We start from the raw sequence: 24,536 nt of genomic DNA on the forward strand, positions 1-24,536 counted from the left end.
AATAATTAACCACCTCTCTCTCAGAGTTGTTATGAGGAAAGTATCTTTATTCACCAAGTACTCTAGAAATGTTATTATTATTTTAATCCCAGATTGATGAATCATGTCATTTTTTCTCTTCTGGATCTAACTAAATACCCCTGGTATTGATCTCATTCTCCCCCAGTGGAAAAACTCAAACATATAAACGAGATTCTTCTGCTCTCCTTCTCTTTAGACCCCTATTTGTTATCATGACTTATAATTCTTCTCCATCTTCAATTTTGCATACATTAAAGATGCCTGTGAGACAAACCAATGAACCAATAAAATTCATCCAAGCAACAATTCTCACCTTACTGTATGTCTCTGTTTTCCAGACCTCAGTAAATTCAAGACATTTTTTAGCCAATAAATTTGTGGTAGACAAATTATAATTAGCAACTATTTTAGTTTATGCTTTCTAAAGTCAACTGTTCTACCTTGTTCTACCTACCCAAGATCCACTCTAAATAGCATTTCCTCATCATGCAGTAATTCACATTGGCATACTATGATTATCTATGAGAACCACATTACACAAACTTAAGTTCACTCTAGATTTATTCTCCTCTATTCAATTAAATAAGTGCTTACTAATTAATTGCTATGAATACTGGACCTAGAGTCAGGAAGATCTAAGTTAAATAGTTAGATGACATTGGACATGTCGCTTAACCTCTGATTCAGATTAATCAATTGAGTTGATCAATTTATCAGTTAGTTAAATATCAATTAGATATCAGTTACCAATCAGTATAATCAATATAATGGGGATAATAAAAGCAACTGACTACCATGTGGTAGATGCTTAAAAAATGCCTTGTTCCTTCCTTTCTTCCTAAAAATGAAGAATATCAGGAAAGGCTTCCCTTAAAAATGGCACCTAAATTGGGACTTGAAGCTCAGGATTCCAAGGCATGGAGCCCAGGAAATAGAATGATGAGTCTAGGGAACAAAGTAGGCTGTTTTCATTAGTTGGAACCAGCATGAAAGGATAATGCAAACTTAGTCTAGAAAGGCAAACTTAAACCAGACTGTAAAGGATTTTAAATTCTTAATGCAGTATAGAGTTGATCCTAGAGGTCACAGGAGTGAGAACAAATTAAGGTTAGATGACATATTTGTAGTGGACCAACTACAGCCCCAAGGTATGATTTCTCTAATGATCTTGGTATATGAGTAAAAGGAGAAAAGGTGGGTAATAGGGTTAACTCAGGGGTGCGGTTTGGCAAAGCATGAACAGTGATAGAACAAGGGGACAAAGGATTCAAGGATGGAAGTTGGCATGTAATTAAACTAATTAAGAGGAGAAAACCATCACAATTATACTTCCTTTTATCTTTATTATTTTAAACCTCAAACCAAATATTAAGTTGGCTTTTTTTAAGACTGAATATTTCAAAAGAAGAAATGATGTAATAGACACCTTCCTCCACAGAGACTGTTTACTTCAGTGATGAGGTGTTTATCTTTTTTTTACAACTAGGACTCAGTTACTACTGGGATTATATCCCAAAGAGATTATAAAGAAGGGAAAGGGACCTGTATGTGCACGAATGTTTGTGGCAGCCCTTTTTGTAGTGGCTAAAAACTGGAAACTGAATGGATGTCCATCAGTTGGAGAATGGTTGAATAAATTGTGGTATATGAATATTATGGAATATTACTGTTCTGTAAGAAATGACCAACAGGATAATTTCAGAAAGGCCTGGAGAGACTTACACGAACTGATGCTGAGTGAAATGAGCAGGACCAGGAGATCATTATATACTTCAACAACAATACTAGATGATGACCAGTTCTGATGGATCAGGCCATCCTCAGCAACGAGATCAACCAAATCATTTCTAATGGAGCAGTAATGAACTGAACCAGCTATGCCCAGAAAAAGAACTCTGGGAGATGACTAAAAACCATTACATTGAATTCCCAATCCCTATATTTTTGCCCACCTGCATTTTTGATTTCCTTCACAAGCTAATTGTACAATATTTCAGAGTCTGATTCTTTTTGTACAGCAAAATAACGTTTTGGTCATGTATACTTATTGTGTATCTAATTTATATTTTAATATATTTAACATCTACTGGTCATCCTGCCATCTAGGGGAGGGGGTGGGGGGGTAAGGGGTGAAAAATTGGAACAAGAGGTTTGGCAATTGTTAATGCTGTAAAGTTACCCAAAGCATATATCCTGTAAATAAAAGGCTATTAAATTAAAAAAAAAAAAAAACAACTAGGACTCAATTTGAATCAATAAGATTTCCAAATATTCCAATATCCCTATGGCATATACTCATGTTTTACTTTTTTTTGAGCCTTAACCTTTGCTATACACTTTTTATCTTATTACCCTGCATTTTCTTCACTCATTATACCAGGTTGTCTCTTTACCTATTTAGGGGAGAGGGGGAATTCTCAAAAATCAACAGTTTGAATTTGGTACCCCCAAAAAAGATGTCATCATAAGAAGATATTGTACCTTTCTTATTGGAGACAGATAAATGGCACAGTGAATGGAGGCTACTCCTGGAGGCAAGAAATTCTGAGTTTAAATTTAGTCTCAGACATTTTTGAGCTGTGTGACCCTGGATAAACCATTTAAATAATGTCTGTCTCAGTTTCCTTAACTGTAAAATGGGGGTAATAATAAGTATCTACCTCCCAGAATTGCTGTGAGAATCAAATGAAGCAATATTTGTTAATCATTTAGCATAGTACCTGGCACATGGTATGTTCATTCTTGTTTCTTTCCTTTCCTTCCTTCTCTCACTAGTCAAAGGATTGATGCCTCATACATACACTATAGGCTCTTATCATCTCTCTTAAATCTTTCATTTCAGTTCTATCTTTGAGGAGCTGTTACCAATGACAAAGAATCCAAAAATGAATAAGACAGCATTTTATTAGGCATTTACACTGTGGTAAGCACTGTGCTAAGTGTAGAACAGCATCATAATAATTAATTTCTAAAATATATCTCAGTTAGTATTTAACATATGGAAACTTAGGAAAATAACTTTTTAGCCCCAAATTGGAAATCAACTCACAACTTCACCTTTTTTTAAACAGTTAAACATCACTCTCTCTCATATATCTTGGTAAACACTCTAAAAAATCAACATTCCTCAGCGCATGATGCAATTTATAGATTACATATCCTGTATGTATAAGAGTGATGCTTCAGTCACCAGTGGCCCATGACAGACATATATGTTTGGGCCACTTGTGTTCCTTGCCCTCTCTACTATATGCCCCCTATGAATAAATTGTTTTTTTTTATCCCAAAGAGCAAAAATATTAAAATGCACATTTTTTTTCTTTTGGTCTGTTTAATTCCTGTCATAGGAATTCTGCCTGATTCCTATGGTACCTTAGGAAGAATGAAACATCCAGTCTACTTCTGGCTGAAGGCCAAGGACTAGCAGCTGACTGAACCACCACTGTGTGTACTTCCTTTCTGTTCTGTTTTGTACTTTATGATTTCCGAACACATTTTTTACCAACACGTCTGCCAAATTCGCCAAGGGCCTTCATGCATTCACGTAGCTTGAAATGAACCTTCTTGTCTTGCTGTACTCTGAATGTTTCATCAGGGAGTTCCTCCAATTTTAGCTACTGACTCCTCCAGGTCACCACTCTCTACTCCCCTCTCTAGTTACTAGAAATGGACTGGAATAGGATGACTTTTGTTATTTTTAATCAGCTCTTCATCTAGTCCAAATAAATTTATTGACTAAAAAAAGCAAGGATTTATCACATTTTTTCTTATTTATTTACAGAATTTATTAGTCATATGCAACCATATCCTCTAGGATTTGCTACTTTAAAGCTAACTATTCACACATTTTAGTACCCAAGCAATTAGGATTAGCTATTTGTCATTGCCTCCAATTCCTTAGACAGCTTCATAAGCCCCTTTCAGACTCCTAAACAGGGCCCTGGCAAACCAGAGGAAGGAGTGAGGGAGAGAAACAGAAACTACTTTGAGGGAAGAAATAGCAAGAAAAAGGCACGGGAAGTATTTAAACAGATTCTCCCAAACAGACTACAATCTGAGGAAGGACATAGCCCCAACTTTTAGGCATCATACCCACACTGGCTCCAAATGTCCAATGTAGACATCTCAACTTATTTTGGAGCCCTTTGATGAAGGTCAGAGCACTTGTGTCTCTGCTGCTTCTGCCTTCTGCTGTCAAAAAGAAGCATTAAGCATACAGGAACTCAAGGAGAAAGCCTTGGCAATATTTCACTGCAAGTGAAAATAAACCAAGTTAGGGGTCAGAAGAAAAGATTATATATTCTATAAAGAACCCATATAAATCATTTAATCTTGTTTGCCTCAGTTCCCTCATCTGAAAAATGAGTTGGAGAAGGAAATGGCAAATCACTCCAGTATCTTTGCCAAGAAAATCTCAAATGGGTTATAAAAAGTCTGACATAACTGAAAAATTACCAAACAACAACAAAAATGGAATTATTATAATACAAAATTTCATGCCAACACTAGTTGAAACAATAAGAAATGACATTTAAATACCTACCAAAGTCGAGGTCTTCATTTTCAGTTGGCTGAACCACAGGATCTGTTAAGCACTAGGAAAAAAAAAACAGATTTTCCCCTATACCATTTACATATAAATTATTCCCATGTTGTGTAACCTGGATAAGTCACTTTGGAAAATATTAGAGAACAGATTACTAACATAACACAAAATCAGCCTGAGATACATTTGGATGGGTTAAATTTAAGGACTCATGTTTAAAAGCAGAAAACATGAAAGGGATTGATTCCTGGGGGTGATATCTTAAAGCTTCTCACAAATTATTGTGTTCTCAAAAAGGACTTTCATGATTTAAATTCATTTTTAATGATACTGCTAGCAATCACTTGCAAATAGCTAATTTCAAGGGATAAATTTATTTGGGGATGATTTTCTGCATTATCTTCCATAGGAAACAATGTAGAAAGATAATTTGATTTGATCATGAAGGATCAAGATACCCATTTCCATGAAAAAAATTTTTCAAACCATTTTTAATGTAATTGTGGAAAGATTCTGAATAGTTGTTCATTATGACTGAGAATATTTTTCAAATGCCGATTTTCTTGTTTCAGCTGTTCAGGCATTGGCAAAAGAGTAGGAATGGAAAAATAATTACCTTCATATCTTCTCTTTCAGGTGGTGATTTGCCGGACACCAGATCCTCAGGCTCTGTAAAATGGATATTTCTCATTAGTGTCTGTTGAAAAATTATAATACTTGGCTGCTGATTTTTTGTCCTCTTTGAGAAAAAAGAAACTAAAAGGGAACTTAAATCAATTTTCTTCCCAAAAATCTGACACTGAGTAGATTCTTAGTTTGTAATTTCTTGCAAGCCAGCAAGCTAGAGAGCTGACTGACAAATAAGCAGAGCTGCAGTATATTGTTAATACTGGGCAACCTGTAAACACGCTCAAGAGCTTTCACAGGATATCCTGGAGGGGAAAATGAGCATTAAATAAATAAATGCACTTGATTCAGAAAGAAATCTTACAAAACAGCTTTCAAAATAATTCAGAATCAAAAGACATGACTCAGTACCCATAGAAGGAAATCCTAAATGTCCAGCTCCCCAGACACCAAAGATGTCCTACATATATATGATACATGATTCATTTTTAAAAATAGAGGTTTGTTCTCCCTGTGAATTGCTTTATAATAATCTTCTTAGAATGAGCAATAAAGTCATAGGGAGAAGGAAAATACATTTAACCTTACTCTTAATGTTCAAACACCAAAAAGGTTCCAGTAGAACTCAGAAATTCAGATACAGAATTCTGGGTACTAATAAGCAAGAGAACACACTCAGTATCTCATTTCTGAGTACAGATTTTCCTAGAATTGCTGGTCATTCAGGATATACAAACAGGGAGGAGCAGGTCCATTTCTTTTTCCTCATTAAATCTATGACTTAGCTTGCTTCAGACTTGACCTGGATCAAATCCTCAAATCTGCCATTAATGCCATGTGATTATGAGTAAATCACCTCCCCCTCCAGGGACTCAGTTTCCTCATTTGTAAAATGAAGAAGTTGGATGAAATGACCTCTAAGATTTTTGTTGTCCAATTGTTTTCATCCAGGTTCAACTCTTTATGACTCTATTTGTGGGTTTTCTTGGCAGAGAGTCATTTCCTTCTCCAAATCATTTGCAGGTGAGGAAACTGAGACAACTCAGGGTCACCCAGCTAGTAAGTGCCTGAAACCAGATTTGAACTCACAAGATGAGTCTTTCTCATTCTAACCCCAGTGCTTTATCCAATAGACTATCTACCTGACCTACAGAAGTAGGATGATGATTATTTGTCTTGTTTTAACCTGTCAAGCCAACTGCATGTGATATTATTAAAAAAATAATTCAATGTTACATGTAAAGAACCATTGATCAAAATAATATGGGCAAAACATCCATTGCCTACTTTACTTTTCAACTATAGTCAGCATTAACTGGCTTATATCTCAAATCTTAGCAAGTGACTTGGTTCATATATCCTTGTCTTCTGCCATGCTTAAGGTTATTTTTTTTCTTAATGAAAGTGGTTCTGCATTGTTCTATGATATGTGGTAATCTGAATGCAAAAGTAATATAGATTGAAATAGTAAGAAATCTGTTGAAAAGATGGGTCAAGGAAGAAGCAATGAGACAAAAATCTTACACCTTTATGTCTTGAATACTTTCTTCACAAATCAGTGTTTCACTATATGTGGAAAATTCAAAAAAATAAATTTAATATATTATAACACACAGAAAAACATGCATTATTGATATGAAAGTCTCAAAATCAGCTATCTGCATATACTCAGACCACAACTTGTTAGAGTAAAGATAAAAAAAAGTTTAAATGAATAATGAGAAAAGACTATGTCATGCAATTGAAACAGACCAATCCAGAATTTAACAAGTAATCATAAAAAATGGATAAATAGCTAGCAAAAATGACATTGGCACTGATTACAAACTGTTATGCAGAAATTTAACAAATGTGAATCAATTAATTACCATAGCTAAGAGATCAAAATAACTATCATATTCAGCAAATACCTGACTTATTTGCTAAATAGATAGTAGCCAAAGGTAACATTGACTTATCTTATAAATTGATTTGTAAAATCTAACAAAAAAGCTGATTTCCTTAAGAAGCAAAGCAGAAGAGTAGGAGAAAAAAAACTATTTAAAGAAAAGTTACCATGATATTTATCTGGGCAATCAACCCAAAAGCAATGGGGGTAAAAAGGGAAGGATCCCAATAAACAAAGAAAAACGGAAGAAAAATGCAGGATAACCTGAAAAGATTTTTGTTATAAACTATCCCCATCACCAAAGGACAACAGAGTCACCACTCTCAGGCTTGAATATCACAGTAGCAAATTTACTAAAAGATGGGATATAGATAACATCAAAGACAACAATAACAACAAAAAACAAGAAAAATAACTGGACTGAATCAAATGTCCATAGAAGAAAGCACACTAAAGGTCACACAACTTTTTATTTATGAGCTATCTAAAGGAAGCGAAGAAACCAAAGGCATGGGAAAAAAACATATCTCAGACTTTCTCAATTCCAGTATCAATGACAACATCATATCAAGAAAGGGCTACTGAGAGAACATCAACAACTATTTATATGTCTAATTTCCCATTTGTACAATATCCCTATATAATTTATTTTCACCTGCATCAAAATCATCCTTAGTAAGATTATTAATAGGGAATAGAATAGCCATACTTTTTCATAAGCAATATTTTTAAATGGACAGCTTTACAAATTAACAATTGACTAAAAGACATATAAAGAATACAAGATTATAGGATCACTGATTTGGCATTGCAAGGAAACCTTGGAAGCCACTGCTAGTTTCCTCATTTTACAAAGAAGAAAACTAAGGCACAGGGAGGCAAAGTGATTTGCTCATATATCAGAGACAAAATTTGAATTCAAGACTTTTAAGTCCTGAGGGAGTGTTCTTTCTATTGCACCATGCAGCTTCCCTTTTCTTGGCTTAATGCTTGTTTATTAAAAAGCATGTGATTGTGTATTCATGTACAATCCTAAAGGCTTCCTCCCACAAGGTGTCTCCAACTCATTACATCAGAATTATTTAAGATTCCTTGAAAGTCATAATAGAAACATAGCCTAGAGGCAGCTAAGTGAGCCTGAAATCAGGCAAACCTAAGTTCAGATTCTTACTTGCTGTATAACCTAGGAAAGTCATTTAAACTCCTATCTGGCTCAGTTTCTTTGATTGTAAAAGAGGAATGATAATAATCCTTTCTGAGCTGTTATGATGACTAAATGAAATAATATTTGTAAAGTACTTAGCACAATGCCTGGAACATGATAAATATTTAATAAATGCTTCTTTCCTTCCTTCCTTTCAGAAATAATCTTCAATGGTCCTCTTATTATAAACAACAGACACGTATAAAATAGGAAGATGCACATTCTCCAAAAGCACTTGTCACTGTGATGGAAGAATTCTAGCAGAGTTCAAATTGAAAAGGGATTTCCAATGAGTGCTGAGTTCTTCTTTCTCCAGATCAGAGGTGTCAAACTCATGTGCAGCCAACAACATTCCAAAGTGAAGCCTGAACCAGATTAAAAGGTGCTTGGGAAATATTTAACAAAATAAATAAAAATACAGTGAAACATAAATAATGTTATCATACGGTCAAGGTCCAGTCATGTGGTGGTTAATATGATTTAGTACTCCCCATTTTGTTTTGATTTGGGCACCACAACTCCAGACATTCTCCTTTGTGGATAACATTATATGGGCTACATTAAGCTCTATCAGAAACTTCAGGAACTACTCAAAAGAATTTGGCCTGGCCATTCACATAGGGAAAAATCAAGTGGGTAAAGACTGACCAATGTCCTGATTATGACATAACCATTAGTATGTATTTCATGGACAAATAGTACAGAAAATAATGATTTAGACCCAAAATGAAATAGAATGAGGCGGCTGCATTGAATTGCTTTTAGGAAATTGCAAAGTGTCTTTGTCACAAGCTTTACCCAAAAATAAAAGACCATCTTTTCAACCAATATTTTATATGGCTGGGGAAACAACTCACTAGTCTTCAAAGAATTAAAAATTAATGGCACGTAATGGGCAATATAAAAGAACACGGTGAGTATGATCAGGCTACAGTATAAAACCAATAAAGCACTTTGTTGAATGTGAGTAAAAGATTTCCTGAGGGAAAGGTATGAGAGTATGGGCTAATTGAGTGGCAAGGATGAGGGATGACCGGTGGAAAGCCCAAACATTACACTGATATTCTTGGGATGTCCATAAGAAGAAGAAAAAGCTTCCAAAATCGTGGGGTAAACGTGACCATCATTCACACAGCATGAGCAGGGATGGATGGACTTCAATTTGTATTGTTGGAGAATTATATCCAAATTAAGGAGATCAAAGGTCCATTTGAGCACTGTGTATTGTTGAATAAGGCAAGAAGCAGGCAAAATAATCACAGGTGGATTGCAATTCTAGTTATTATGTGTGCCTTTGTTGACATTAATTTTAATGGATACAATGTCTCAACTTTGTTACCAAAATTCACCAGAAGAATATACCAAGGATTCAACATTCATCCATAGATGCACATCATATAGAATCCCTCCAGATGGCGCCAAAGGGATGACATGAACTCCATTAGCACTGATGATTAGAACTGGAAACTAGGTCAAAATCAGACTTATAATGGCCACATAGGAAAGACTCTACAGCCTATGGAAGCTTGGAGGGGCAGACAGACCGGCAAGCAAGCAGACAGACGGAGAGGCAGGAGTGCAGGCTCGCTTAGCACTTACATATACAGACTCCACATTAAAAATGGTGGAATATGGCGTAGAAATGAGAGAAAAATCAAAGAAAAAGAGAAGAAATCAGAGTCTGGATAAATAATTCTGCATTTAACATACATAATCAGGGAAGATTTCTGCAGCAAGAGTTATATAGAACACAAATTTCTTGAATTTGATAACCACAAAATTAAAATCATGATTTTAAATGATGAATTCTTCTAGGAACAGAGGCATCTTAAAAAAATAATATGATAGATGATATACAGGATAATGTTCTATAATGGTACATGTTCTTGGGCATTGAGGAGAGAGATTTCTCTTGTTAATTCAATATGCAAATACTGTCAAGAACAATAGCATAGGTGGTTCATGATTGGAAATAAGACTAATTTCTAGCCTTCCCCTACTCCCCAAAAATCGTTGTTTAGATAGTCTATAGTCATTTGTCCTCATGTGCTTTTGTTCCTTAGTGAGATGTTATTGACAATGGTGATTGATGGTTTCATCTAAGAAACCAACCAACTTAAAATGGCAATTTTGCTTTATTTTTGGTCACCAACTTTTCACAACATAGGCATGTAAAATGATACATAAATGCTAACTAGTAGCACAAAAACCTAAAATGTACTTTTTAAGCTGCACAAATTCATTATTTTAAATTCAGTTCCAAAAACATTAAAAGTAATGATGTGTCATTAATTGAACCACCCTCTCTGCCCCCCCCCCAGCCCCGAACTTGATTTTACAGGTTGGGAGATGTATTATTTCTAAATAATCTGGCTCACTTTCTACTGGAGCTTAATTAAATTACTCCAGCAGAGCCTCTACTGAATTAACAGGATCCTTTGACACCAACCTACTGCACAACCTATTACAAAGTGCAACTAAACCACTTATTGCTATAGCAACCTTCTGGAGATAATGATATCAGTCACTCTGAGTTATTCAATTTTAAAAGACCATTGATCTTGATTTCAAGAACAACCCAGCAAAAAGGATAATTCCCCTGAAACAAAATTTGTCAAACGTGGTGAACATCTTATTGTGTAACCAAGGTTCTATCATACCCTAACAATTTATGTTAATAAATACTGGCAGCTAGGTGACAAAGTAGATAGAGTGATGGGCTTGGAGTTAGGAAGACTCTTCTTTATAAGGCAGAATCCAGCTTCCAACACTTATTAGCTATATGACATTGGACAAGTCAGTTCACCCTGTTTGCCTCAGTTTCCTCATCTGTAAAATGAGCTGGAGAAGGAAATGAAAAACTACTCTAGTATCCTTGCCAAGAAATTCCAAATGGAGTCATGAAGAATAGGACATGGCTAAAATGACTAAATAAAGGAGTAAATACAGTCCCTCAAAATCCCAAACCAGTAAAAATATATATATAAAGGCCCCTTGAAGTGGAAGAATCTTGACTTTGCCAGATTTGGAAATCTAATGTCCAGAGATTATAGTCAAGTAGTCAATAAGAAAAAAAAAAAGTTAAGCAAAGACCAATGATGCTCAAGGTCTTTCATTTCTGCATGATTATGCTTTTCAGATGCTCTGATGGAATAAAAAAGGATGACATATAGGCAGAGCCAACAGGCTAACTCACAAATTACACAAAATTACATATTATCAATATTCAGTTTCAATTTTTGCCCATTCCTTCTTGCATGCCTAGATCAAAATCCATGCACCCTTACTATTCTTTCATATCACCTTGAAAGTACAACTGGAAGACCAATAATTATAGGTCATTCATTCCTATCCCACAAAGTCTAAGTAATTGACTCCCCAAAATTTAAAAAGAAAATTAAAAAAAATCTTTGGACACAAAATGCAAGTCAGAATTAGCAAGCTATAAGTTAACTTTATTCATGCATTTTATTTATGTATATATACATCACTAATGTTATGTTTATCATAAGGAAAGAGATTGGACTGATTATATTAGTATAAGGAACTACCTCTTCCAGTGTAGGATAATAAACTTCTGAGAAACTTGCAGTCTGATAGGGTTGCCAGGGTCACTGCCCAGTCGTGCCAACAAGAACATAAGCTCTGAAAAGCCACTGCTGAATGGTCTTGAGTGCAGGACTAGGGACAAACAGTATATTTTGTTATCTAAGGATCGACCTAGATTTGAAAGACTCAACCACAGCCTGGCCAACTTGGTGGATTGGGGGAGGGAAAGCACTGCAACTCTCAAAGATTATTTACTAAACCAAGGAGATACAGATTTGGGTTTCACTGGAAGAGGACACAGCTAAGCCCTGAATTATACAAATAATGAATCTTCTGAAGTGCTTACACACATTCAGATTCACACTACTTGAAGTAATAATTACATAAAATATGATCATTAGTTCTAATTCAATGGAATAGGCAATACAAATTTGTAATGCAACCATTTCATGAGGATTTATTATTTGCACTAGGACCTGGCAGTGCTCATTCCATCAAACTTGAAAAAGCCTTAAAATATTGAAAATGAAGCCATGCATACAAAGGAAAGATTATTGGTTTTGTAGGTAGAGGTCTCTTTCACTTATGATCTGTGTCACCTTGGGAAAATCACTCAACCTCCCTGCAACTCAAGTTTTCTTGCCTATAAAATAAAAACATTTTTGGTTGTCTTCGATTCTTCCCATCTCTAAATCTATGAATCTTTAAGTATCATTTACCTCATTCTCTGCTCTTTTCCCTCCTCTTTAATGCTCAACCATGAAGTCCCAATCCTATGCTGCTCCAGTACCAAGCATTAGTCCTACCTCCTACCCCATAAAATATAGTTTGAATTAAAATAACAAGCAGTCCTTTCAAAAATGGATTGTTTGTTTTTTTTTTTTTTTTGCTTAAAATCCCCAAATGACTCCCTTTTAAAACAAAGAAACAATAATAGGAAATGGCAATTCATCTTTGCTGTTATCACAGAACACCTTGTATTGTTTTACTTATCTGCGTACATGATGCATTCTCTCAGTTATTTTATAAGGTGCTAAACGCCAGCAACTCATTTTTTTTTTGTATCTATATCTCCACATTGCTAAGCTCAAGGTCTTGAACAAAGTAGATGTTAATAAATACTTATTAGACTATTTTTAAATATTCTAAAATTGAGATGAGGAGGGGGAGATGCATATGATATTCGGTTTACTTTAGGCATTTATAAAAATATACAAAAGTTACCTAATAGTTTTCATTTTATATATACAATCTTGATTCAGAAACTTGTTCTCTGAACGACTTAGAGAAGGTGGAGAGGGAAGATTCTGGGAACATAGCAGAGTAAGTCAGAAAACTTTCAAATTTCCTCCACAAAAAAAGAACAGAACAACGAAAATAACTCCCAAAAAAACCCTTCAGAAGAATAGAAATAAACACAGAGTAAAGAAGTTGTCCTCCTAATAATTTGAGAAGATTCCAGGAAAAACCTAACTTGAGGAATGGAGGTTCAATGTACAGTACAAATACCTCCAGACCAACTGCAGGATCAACAAACAACAAGCCTTGGGGGCAGCTGTGTGGAAAGGCAGCCTCAGCCTTAGAAATTTTCATCTCACAGTATGGAGGTCTGATGGCTGAGTAGGAGAAGACTGAAGGACCAGGGATGCCAAGTGCAACTCTGCTCCCTGGATGCCTCCTGGTCTGGGGCTAGAATATATGTACCTAGTAAGTGCAGTAGCAGAGGGTCAGGGAGTCTGCTGGCTTTGGGTACTTGCTGGAGAGCAGAGTACCTGATTCCAGTTCCAGGGCAGAGAGGACAGGTATAGTTTGCAGCCATTGGAGGGACAGAGAGGGCCCTAGTCGTTGTTCAGGAGTAAAGAGAAGAGCTCAAGACTGGGCCCTGAGACAGACCTCAGAAAATAATAATAAGGGCCTGAAGACTGAGGCATCATTGCCCATACCTCAGGACTAGAACTTGATTATATTTATGGATGCTAAAAACAAAATAAAGTAATAAATAAATAAATCAAAATGAGTAAGCAAAGGGAAAAGAATACAACCACTTATAGTTATTCTAGGAATAGAAAAGATCTGAGTTCATATGCTGAGGAAGATAATAGAGCTAATATAGCCACTCTTTTTTCAATGAGAAATGCCAAATGATTGCAAGAACAAGAGTTCTTGGAAGAACTTTAAAAGAACTTTTAAAAACAATAAGAAGGCTAAGATGACAGGAAAAGTTAATGACAATGTTGGAGGGGATGGAGGAAAACTGGGACACTGATACATTGTTGGTGGAATTGTGAATGGATCCAACCATTCTGGAGAGCAGTTTGGAACTATGCCCAAAGGGCTATCAAACAGTGTATACCCTTTGATCCAGCAGTGTTTCTACTGGGCTTGTATCTCAAAGAAATCATAAAGAAGGGAAAGGGACCCACATGTGCCAAAATGTTTGTGGCAGATCTCTTTGTAGTGGCAAGAAACTAGAAACTGAGTAGATGCCCATCAGTTGGAGAGTGGCTGAATAAGTTATGATATATGAATGTTAGGTAATATTATTGTACTATAAGAAACAATCAGCAGGATGATTTCAGAGAGGCCTGAAGAGACTGACATGAACTGATGCTAAGAGAAGTGAGCAGAACCAGAAGATCATTGTACATGGCAACATGATTATATGATGATCAGTTCTGATGGCCCTGGCTCTCTTCAAATAACGAGATGATTCAGGCTAGTTCCAATAATCTTGTGATAAAGAGTCATCTATACCCAGAGAAAGGACTGGAAACTGAATATAGATCACAATATAGCATCTTTCATTCTTTTTGTTGCTGTTTGCTCCAGCCTATTATTATTCTTATTTTTATATATATTATTCGCACATACCTAGACTACAGTATGACTGCAACATTTTGGAGACCTTCATCTTGTCATGGACACAAAGTTAAAAGAAAAGTAGGTCCTTTCAATGTTAATCCCATAATCATAGAATTGTCCCATAATGGAGTCAAACAAGATTACGTTTGCCTAGGATCTGCACTTCTAATTTTTGAATCATTTTTTAAATCTCCATTTTCATTTATCTTATGTAGCCCAAGCAGAGGATAAATCTTGTCATCTCACATCCCTTTCATTCCACTCACATGGCTATCATTACCTCTCACCCATTGCCTCCTTCATGGTCTCTCTACTTTGAGTCTCTCTATCTCTCTCTCTCTTCTCAAACCAATTCTTCATACAGCCCTCAAAGTGATTTTTACTAAAGGGCAGATTTGACACTCGCCTACTCAATAAACCCCACTGGCTCCCATACAAACCTCTTTGTCTGGAATTCACTTCCTTCTTCTCATCATTGCTTTTTAGAATCACTAGTCCCTTTCCAATTTCTAAAGCCTTCTTGTTTCCCATCCACTTCACCTCTATTTCTATTGATTTCCTCTAAAAATCACTTTGTCTCTAACTTTTATCTATCTTGTATATGCATGTGTATGTACCTGTTGTCTCCACTCCCTCATTACCTGACTTTTGTGTTGGTGGTCCCAGGACCCAGGTCACACAGTGTTTGGCACACAGAAGGAGCCTAATAAATGTTTATTGTTTAATTAAGGGGAAAATTATTTCCATAATGAGAGGAGGCTTTAACAGCACATAGTAATCACAGCTCTATATTCCTCTAGTTTGTTTAAGCTGAAAACCAAAAAACTCAATGCCTATTTTTAAATAGAAAATTCAGATCACAACTAGTTAATGCCACTAAATTGTATTATTATTCAAATATGGATGCTTACCGACTGAGTAATCTTCCCAGCAGAATGCCTTTCTTAATTACTAGTATAAATTATCATAATCTGGAGAAACAGCAACTCTTCAATTTATAAGAGCCTTTTGTATAGATGGAGCAGCTAAGTGGCACAGTATATATGTGCCAGGCCTAGGGTCAGAAAGACTCATCTTTCTAAATTCGCATCTGACCTGAGACACTTACTATGTGATACTGAGCAAGTCACTTCACCCTGTTTGCCTCCATTTCATCTCAATTGCAAAATAAGGTAAAAGCGAGCAAACTACTCAAGTATCTTTGCCAAGAAAACCCCAAATGGGTCAGTGAGGAGTTAGACATGACTGAAAAATGACTGAACAACAACTTGTGTAGATCAAACTCACCACATAGACTTGCATATCTGAACGTCCCTGGAGCCCTATATTTAAAGGAAAAATTTTATAAAGATATCTTATGTGTATAAAAGCCCTTATACCAAACATCGCATCATCCATTCTCAAAGTAAGAGGATCATTCTAACATACAACACACTATTCCCCCAATTCACTCCTCTTCACTCCAACTGCTAGAGTCTCCCTCTTCAAAGGTTTCCTCCATTTACTCTGAAGATAGTAGTTTTCTTGTATGTATGTACAAGAGTATGTATATATTCTCCCCAACTATCTCTCCCCAACTTCCTTAAAGACAAAGACTGTTTTGGCCTTTTCTTTATATCTCTGGTACCTAGAATATAGTGAATGTTTAATACATGCTTTATTGATTGATTAACTATTTCTATTCAATTCACTGACCCACAATACATACATGAGAACTGCTTTTTGTAACATAAATTATTCAACTTGATAGCAAAATACTAAAAGAATCACTTAGGTTAAATGTGATAACAATATTAAGTTTGATTACTTAGAAAGTTGGTTCTATCAGTAATTCTGTATATACTCCTAATGCAATAGTCCACAAACCTCTGCTTCGTACTTCCTATTAGTAATCAGTCATTAGGCACCATTAACTTTTTAAAGTCAGTCTGGGTAAAGTGACTTGCTCACGATCACCCAGCTAATAAACGTTTAAGGCCATATTTGAATTCAGGTCCTTATGACTATAAGGTTGGTGTTCTATCCATTGTGCCACCTAGCTCCCCCAAAAATAACTTTTAACAAAGGCATTTGCTAAGACACTATAGTAAGAACAATAACTACAAGACAGTCCCTCATAACCCTAAAAAGCATGTCCACTTAATACACCCAAGGGCATGGCTTCTCTGCTTGAGATGAGCCTCAGACAGGCTCCCAAAGGCTGCTGTTCTTTATATTCCAACTCTTGATTGTCAGGATTAGATTTCTTGGAATTCACAATCAGCCTCCTCTGCTCCCAATTTCCACAAGTAATTGCCCTCTGTATATGTGCCTGTGTCTAAAAATAGTGTGAGTTTCAGCTGAAGGAGAGGGGTCTCCTAGGCAGCTCTTGGCTGTACTTCTCAGAACTACTAGAAGTACTACTTATTCAGGTCTTATCTATTTAAAGGTCTTCCAAGGCATTTCCAATTTTTACTTGTCCAATGAAGTTGCTCCCTTTCATTGGGTGAAATGAAGGTGTTTGCATTCATAAGAGAATCATTGTGTGTTAACACCTTATTAACACATTAACACCTAATTATCTCTGTTATCTCCTCTTTGGTTACTGTGACATCAATTTTAGGACAGACCAAATCCCGACTTCCTTATGTTTAAATATGCACATACTTTATCTTAGCTTAATATATGCTAGAGGTGAGCCGGGATGTTTCATTTCTGTCTGTGCCCCAGCATACAGCACTTATATTTGGTATATGGAGGGGCTTAATAAATGCTGATCAGTTGATTGGTTGCATACTAATCCCAAGAGATTGTTAGGTCATTTCTAACATACTCAGTTTTTCAGGCTACAAAACAAGTGATGGTAGAAGAATTCAATGGTAAGATTTCACATAGTTCGTTTACCAGTGTATTACTCCTCCAATGGATTCCTCTCAATCTCTGCCTCTGTCTCTCTGTCTCTGTCTCATTTTTTTATCTTTCTCCTTCTCCTTCTCCCTCTCCCTCTCCTCCTTTTCCGTCTCCCTCCCTCCCTCCCACCATCTGTCTGTCTGTCTGTCTCTCTCTCTCATATTCATACATATACACAAACACAGAATGGATTATAAGAGACTGCAATAGCTAGACACACAGCACCTTAAAGTTGAAAAAGACATTAGGATGCACACATTACCTCTACAATGTCTTCTACAAGGGGTCAATGAGCCTTTGCTTAGACCTATTCAGTCTTCAACTGCTTCAACTGCTACACAAAGAGGTATTTATTCATTCAGACTCTGTAACCTCCCTAGGTGGCACAGTGGGCACTGGGCCTGGAGTCAGAAATATCTCAGTTCCAATCAGGTCTCAGATACTGTATGACCCTGGACAAATCACTTAACCCTGTTTGCCTCTGTTTCTTCATCTGTAAAATGAGTTGAAAAAGGAAATGGCAAACTATTCCAGTATCTTTGCCAAGGCTATCCCAAATGGGGTCATGAAGTGTTGGATATGGCAGAAACTGAAAAGCAATGTGCCTAATTACATAAAGGATTTGAATTGGCTATATGATGACTTTAAATAGAATAAGTCTAACTTGGGTGGTCAAAAGAAACCCAATAAAACAATTCAGGCATAGTCCTCAGTATGAATAGGGGTGAGAAATAGGGAGGGTGAAGGGGGAAAGAAGTAAGCAACCAATCTGGTATGAAGCAATTAAATCTTTCTTTTTAAGCAAAAATCTGAAGTGGCAAATACTATCTACTTTGTATATGATGGCTGAAACAATAAACTTGAAGTTTTATGGGTAGAAAGGTCTGCCAATTGCTACTAACTAGATCTATTTATTGCTTAATGTGATAGGTATTAGCTAAACGATAGTCGCCAGCCTATTAGGATGCAATTCAATCCCTCCCCCTTAAATACTCATAAAACCTTGAAAAGTATTATGGTGTTCTTTAATGGTTTTATGCATGCTCCCTAGCTAGCGTGTAGACTCATTGAAGGCAGAAATTATTGTTCTATGTGTCTTCTTTCATAAGCAGAACTAACTCTCCCAAAACTTTGCCATCTTAAACTAATTGTGCCTAAGAAGAAGGGTAGAAAGGCATAGCCCTCTCTCTTAATTGTGAATTCTTTATTTTCCTTACAAGAAAGCTCTGAGTATAAGAACAAACACAAAAAACCAATTCTTCCATCCTTCTCTCTCTCTTTCTTTTGTGATTGCTGTTTAACCATCAGTTCCAGCTTTCTATTTAAAAAATATATTTAAACACTTTTTTAAAATGAGAATAATTTTAGAGGAAACCATACAGGACATGTCAAAAGAAGAAATATGTACATTAAAAGGAGATAAGAGTGATAATGGGGAAAAAAAAAAAGGAAGATTAGGGCAAAGTCAACCAGAGAGTAAAACATAGACTACAGGAAGAAAGACAAAATGAAAAATGGATCAATGCAAATGAGAGTCTATAAGATCTTTATACAACACTTTGGAAAAGGGGGTTGGGGAGATGGGATAAATATCAGATGAAGGATGAGGACAAGTCAGGATGGAAGAGGTGAGAACAGGGCAAAGACAAATATCAATGAGTGGGAGAAAGGGGAGGATGTTACTCGGAGAAGCAGAGTTTAGTAATTAACTATGTCTATAAATACACAGAGGGAGACCATTCCCTTGGCCACTTAATTCATTTGGGATAACCTGCTAGTATGTTAGGAATATAAATCAAACTATCAAAGCATGGATACATGCCAGTTATTTCATATACTACGGAGCCACTTCTTGACACAGTAACATAGACAGAAAAACCAATTACTGGAAGAGAGTTATAATTATATTATAATCAACAGCAGATGCAAATGAAAATTAGATCCAAGTTTTTCCCATCCCTCTCTTCCATCCATCTCTTTAAAATACTCCTGAGAAATGCATCCTTGGCTGTTCTTTTGTTATGAGGATTTACTAATGTATCCCAAGGGCAATGTTTTCTTCCTGCTAAAAATGAGAGCTATTATCTCAAGTTTGTTTGGTTCTATGTTATTTTCCTCCTGTCTTTATAGGGGGAAAAAATGACCCTTAGAAATTATTTGAATGTTCCATTTTAGCTGAATGCTGCCCTCTGCTGGAAGACACAGAAAGTTTTCAACATTAGCCTCAGACTTTTTAACAATGTTCATAGTGTGATAGAATCGCATCTGGCTTTAAAAGTAGATGCCCTTTACATTTCCTAAGTAAATCCTTACCTGCTTCAGTCCCCGTTGCACTGGAGGGTACTGCTAGTCGTTTCTCCATCTTGACTTCTTTTCTATCAAGAGTCTAAAAGTGAAAAATGCAAATCATTGAAACTTCTTTGAGACCTCAAACATACAACAAAGAGTAAAAATTATAAACAAAATCATAAATGGAGCTAAGCTCTCACATTAGGATGTGAGCCTCTGGTGGTAGGGATGGTTTCATTTTTTGTATTTATATTACCAGCACTTAGCACAATTGACTGACTGATTAGAGATTTTACAAGTAAGAGATCAAAGGGGTTTTTAGCACAATTACTGGCATGCTGTAAGCCCTTAATTTTTTTTATTTTATTCATTAGTGGTATCTTATCAAAGTCTACATTACTGAGAATGAAAGAAGAGTGTGAATAGCTAAAGATATTTGGGGGTTATAGGATATAATGAAATAAACCTCTTATAGAAAATGACTGTTATATTGTATTGTTTGCCATCTAGGGGAGGGGGGAAGGAGGGAAAAATCTGAAACACAAGGCTATGCAAGGGTCAATGTTGAAAAATTATCCATACATATGTTTTGAAAATAAAAAGCTTTTTTTTAAAAGAAAATGACTGACATCATTATTGAATGCATAAATCAATAAATATATACTTATCACTCACCTATATGTACTAGGCACCATGCTAAGTGAAGAGTATAAAAAAAGACCCCTCCTCTCAAGGAGCTTATACTCTAAGGGTGAGACAACATACACATATATCCAAACAAGCTATATACAGGAAAAATAAGAGGTAATTAATAGTAGGAAAGCAGTAGAATTAAGAGGAGTTGGGGAAAGCATACAATAAAAGGTGAGATTTTAGTTAAAACTTAAAGGAAGTCAGGGAAATGGAGGTAGAGATGAGATGGGAGAGAATTCCAAGCATGAGGGACAGGGCCCATACTCAGAAGATGAGATATCTTGTTTATAGAATTGCCAGGAAGCCAGTGTCTCTGGATCAAAGGATATAGAGTAGGTAGTAAGGAGTAAGAAGACTGGAAAGGTAGGAAGGGCTTTGAATGCTACAAAGAAGATTTTGTATCCATAATATTGAAAATGGGTTTCTAAGTGCAGCTGGCAGAGAGGCATTCAAAAAGGCAGAAGTACTCAGTGGATAGATAACAGGTATAGAATGATAGATTCTGACAAATGGTCAGTTATTTACTTTTAACAGTTTTGTAACAGACAAGGGGGAGTCCTGTTGGAGTAGGTGATAGTCATTAGGAAATAATAGTGACTTTTTAAAAAAGAACATCAATACTTTTCAAAAATAAAAAGAATATAAGAAAGCAAGTAAATGGAGCTAGTCGGGTGAACCCTAGGAACAATGAGAATATTCATTGGGTATTTGCTATTTCAGCTCTTCCAATAAGCTGGAAGGCAGAGACACCAGCAATGAATATATTGGTTGGGAGATTCCTGAGAGGGGCATTAATTTTTGCACCAGAGAAGGTATTCATAATTCTAACAAGGTTAAGAAGGTAGAAAAGGAGGATTTAATCATAAGAAAGAAAGGTGTCAGTGCTTTAAAATGGTACTCAAGTTAGAATGAAATATTAGCTAGTTCCTCAACTAAGAGGAAAAACAATTTCTCTGATCTTAAGAAATGTGCTATACAATTTTCACCTTTTTTTGTTTGCTCTCCCTTTGCCCCTTTTATTCTGATTTTTCTTTTACAATATGATAAATGTGGGAATATGTTTTAAATGACCATACATACATAACCTATATTAGATTGCTTGCTATCTTGAGGAAGCGGAGGTAAGAAAGGGAAGGAGAAAAATGTGGAACTCAAAATTTTATAAAAATTAATGTTGGAGACTATCTTGACATATAATTAAAAAATAAAATACTATTAAGGAAAAATAGGAAATGTGTTAAGCTGCTGACCTCAATATCCAATAGAAATTAAATAATATGGGATATATATATACATAAATATATAGACAAACAAAATATTTATGGCAGCTTTTTTCTGGGGACAAAGAATTGGAAATTGAGGGGATACCCATCATTGGGGAATGGCTGACAAGTTGTAGTATATGATTCCAATGGAATACTACTGTGCTGTAAGAAATGATGAGTAGGCTCTCAGCAAAATCAGGAAGGACTTACATGAACTGATGCAAAGCGAAATGAGTAGAGTCAGGAGAACATTACATTGTATATAGTAACAGTAAGACTTAGCAATTCTCAGCAATACAATGATCCAAAACAATTCTGAAAGACTTATGATGAAAAATGTTAGCCATCTCCAAAGGAAGAACTGATTGATTCTAAATACAGATAGCAGCATTTTTTTACTTTATTTTTCTTGGGCTCTTTTTGATCTGTTTTCTTTTACAACACAACTAATATGGAAATGTTTTTTTTATGATTACACATGTATAACTTATACTGAATTGCTTGCCTTTTCAATCAGGGGAGAAGGAGTGTGAGGAAGGACTGAGAATATCTGGACCTGAAATTTTTTTTAAAAGAACATTAAAAATTGTTTTTGCATGTAATTGAGGAAGATAAAATGCAAAATAATTTTAAAAGAATAATTTTTACCATGTCTTCAATATTGTAAAAAATGAACAGTTTTGAAGACACTGAATAAACTGATGAAGAATGGGAGAAAAAACATCAAAAACCATGGGATAGTAGAGTGCAGTGGAGTCAAAGATGAGATCCAAATCATGGTTCCACTACTTTCCAGTTGTATGACTTTGCTCTGGTTATTAAACCTCTTTGGATCAAATTTTCTTCATTTGTCCAATGGAAGTACTAGGCTATTCCATCTCTAAATCATGTTCCTATGAACTCTGTTTCAGAGTCAAGGTCAGCTGAGGTTAGCCGAAGAATATTGCTAAACCTTTATAACAAGTTCTACATATCTATCCCTTCTTAATTTTCTCCCTTAATTCCTTAGCAAAGCTTTAAGGAAAAAACCAAAATAAAACAAACGAACAAAAAACCCACTCCTATCTCATGGGCAGCTAGGTGACATTGTAGATAAAGTGGAGAGAGTAAGGAGGATTTGAGTTCAAATGTGACCTCAGACACTTAATACTTGTGTGTGTCTAGGCAAGTCATTTAACCTCAATTGCCCCACCAAAAACACAACCAAAAAACCTATCTTAGATAGTAAGGAAAAATCTCCAGATTTCTGAAAGGTCACAGATCACAGTAAACTTAGAGCAGCAGGTAAAAGGTAGAAGAGGAGATTAAAAACCTTTTTGGGGAGGATGGAACTTTAGGATCATTCTTTACTCCAGTGGGGCATATATTTACACAGGGTCAATAGTAAAAATAGTAAAAGTTGAAAAAAAAAGTCATTTGAGATGACAAAATTATCTGACTTTGACTTTGCATACCAGTTAAAATAAAACCAAGAAAAATGGCCAGTGAAGGCACATTAAGAGAGCAGGCAGTGATAGGTGCTTGAAGAGACAAGCTCAGGGAAACACCTATATATTGCTGCTTTATACATGTACCTGGTTATTCATTCTCATTCTCTTTCTTTCTTTCTCTTTCTTTTTCTTTCTTTCTCTCTCTCTCTCTCTCTCTCTCTCTCTCTCTCTCTCTCTCTCTCTCTTTCTCTCTCTTTCAAAAAATCAGGGTTAAGTGACTTGCCCAGAGTCACACAGCTAGTAAGTATCTGAGGCTGGATTGGAATTCAGGTCCTCCTGATTTTAGAACAAATCTTCTACCTACTGAATAATGTATCTGCCCCTCCCCTTACCTTCTTTAAACACTATCTTCTCTTTCTTGAGATGTAACTAAGACAAAAGTTGTTTTGCTGTTAGATTAAGAGCAAAAGGTCCTATTTTCTGAAATATGAAGTAAGGGAGTTAGAATAAGTTCTTGCTAAAAAAAAAAAAAAAAAAAAAAAAAAAAAAAAAAAATCCTTCCCATGCAGTACTAAATTCTATGAAATTACAAAATACTGACCTAGACAGGCTAAGGGCAAATCTTCCTGAACTGAAGACAAGGAGAGACTCAGTTGCTGTAACTATATTCTAATTAGCTATATTAGGTACATTCTAATGAAAATTAGCTATATTAGCTATATTCTAATGAAAAGAGATTCAAGAAATAAGAGTTGAATTGTAAAAGATTACAAAATCAAGGCAATGCTGGTGTTGAGGAAATAAAAGAAGATAGAAAAACACCCACATTACTTATATAATTACCAACTAAAAATGACTCAAAAGTCATCAGGATGCTTTTACTGGTTATCATTAATAGAATAAAAGCATTTAAAACCACATAGACTCTATCCTTGTGCCATTGTATATTTAATATTTAATAATCTCAGAACAAAGTGCCAAGAAGCAAGAAAAGTTACACAACTCACAATCAAATGAAATTGATATCAGTTTAGAGATTATTTTCATATATAATGTTTTTCCAATGCCCTAATTTTAATGAGCTTGAATTCTTGGTTTGTTCCATCTTATTAGCAGAAAAGAAAAAGGGTAAGATTATAAATTTAGGAAAACATCTGTATTACACTCAGTGTTGTCAGAATAGCACCATGAAAACATGGGTTATAAAGTCAGAGGACGTCAAATCCAGGATTTAACATTTGTGTGATGTAGGGTGGGTCATTAACTTCCCTGA

General features: G+C 35.6%; 1 protein-coding gene across 5 annotated transcripts in view; it reads right to left on the minus strand.

Annotated features, from left to right (window-relative positions):
* ARHGEF28 (Rho guanine nucleotide exchange factor 28) overlaps window positions 1-24,536 on the minus strand; it is a 352,261-nt gene that overhangs the window by 168,627 nt on the left and 159,098 nt on the right. For 4 of the 5 annotated variants that reach the window (XM_031966506.1, XM_031966499.1, XM_031966513.1 and 1 more), the window contains exons 8-10: window positions 19,900-19,972; window positions 5,184-5,236; window positions 4,565-4,616 (exon numbers count right to left, since the gene is read on the minus strand). In XM_031966506.1, the coding sequence (XP_031822366.1) occupies window positions 4,565-4,616; window positions 5,184-5,236; window positions 19,900-19,972 (178 nt within the window). Of the gene's footprint in view, window positions 1-4,564; window positions 4,617-5,183; window positions 5,237-5,782; window positions 6,176-19,899; window positions 19,973-24,536 lie in introns of those variants that run through there. The other variant, XM_031966522.1, reaches the window with a different exon arrangement.

This window comes from Sarcophilus harrisii, chromosome 1 (genome assembly GCF_902635505.1).
Source record: "Sarcophilus harrisii chromosome 1, mSarHar1.11, whole genome shotgun sequence".
NCBI lineage: Eukaryota > Metazoa > Chordata > Mammalia > Dasyuromorphia > Dasyuridae > Sarcophilus > Sarcophilus harrisii.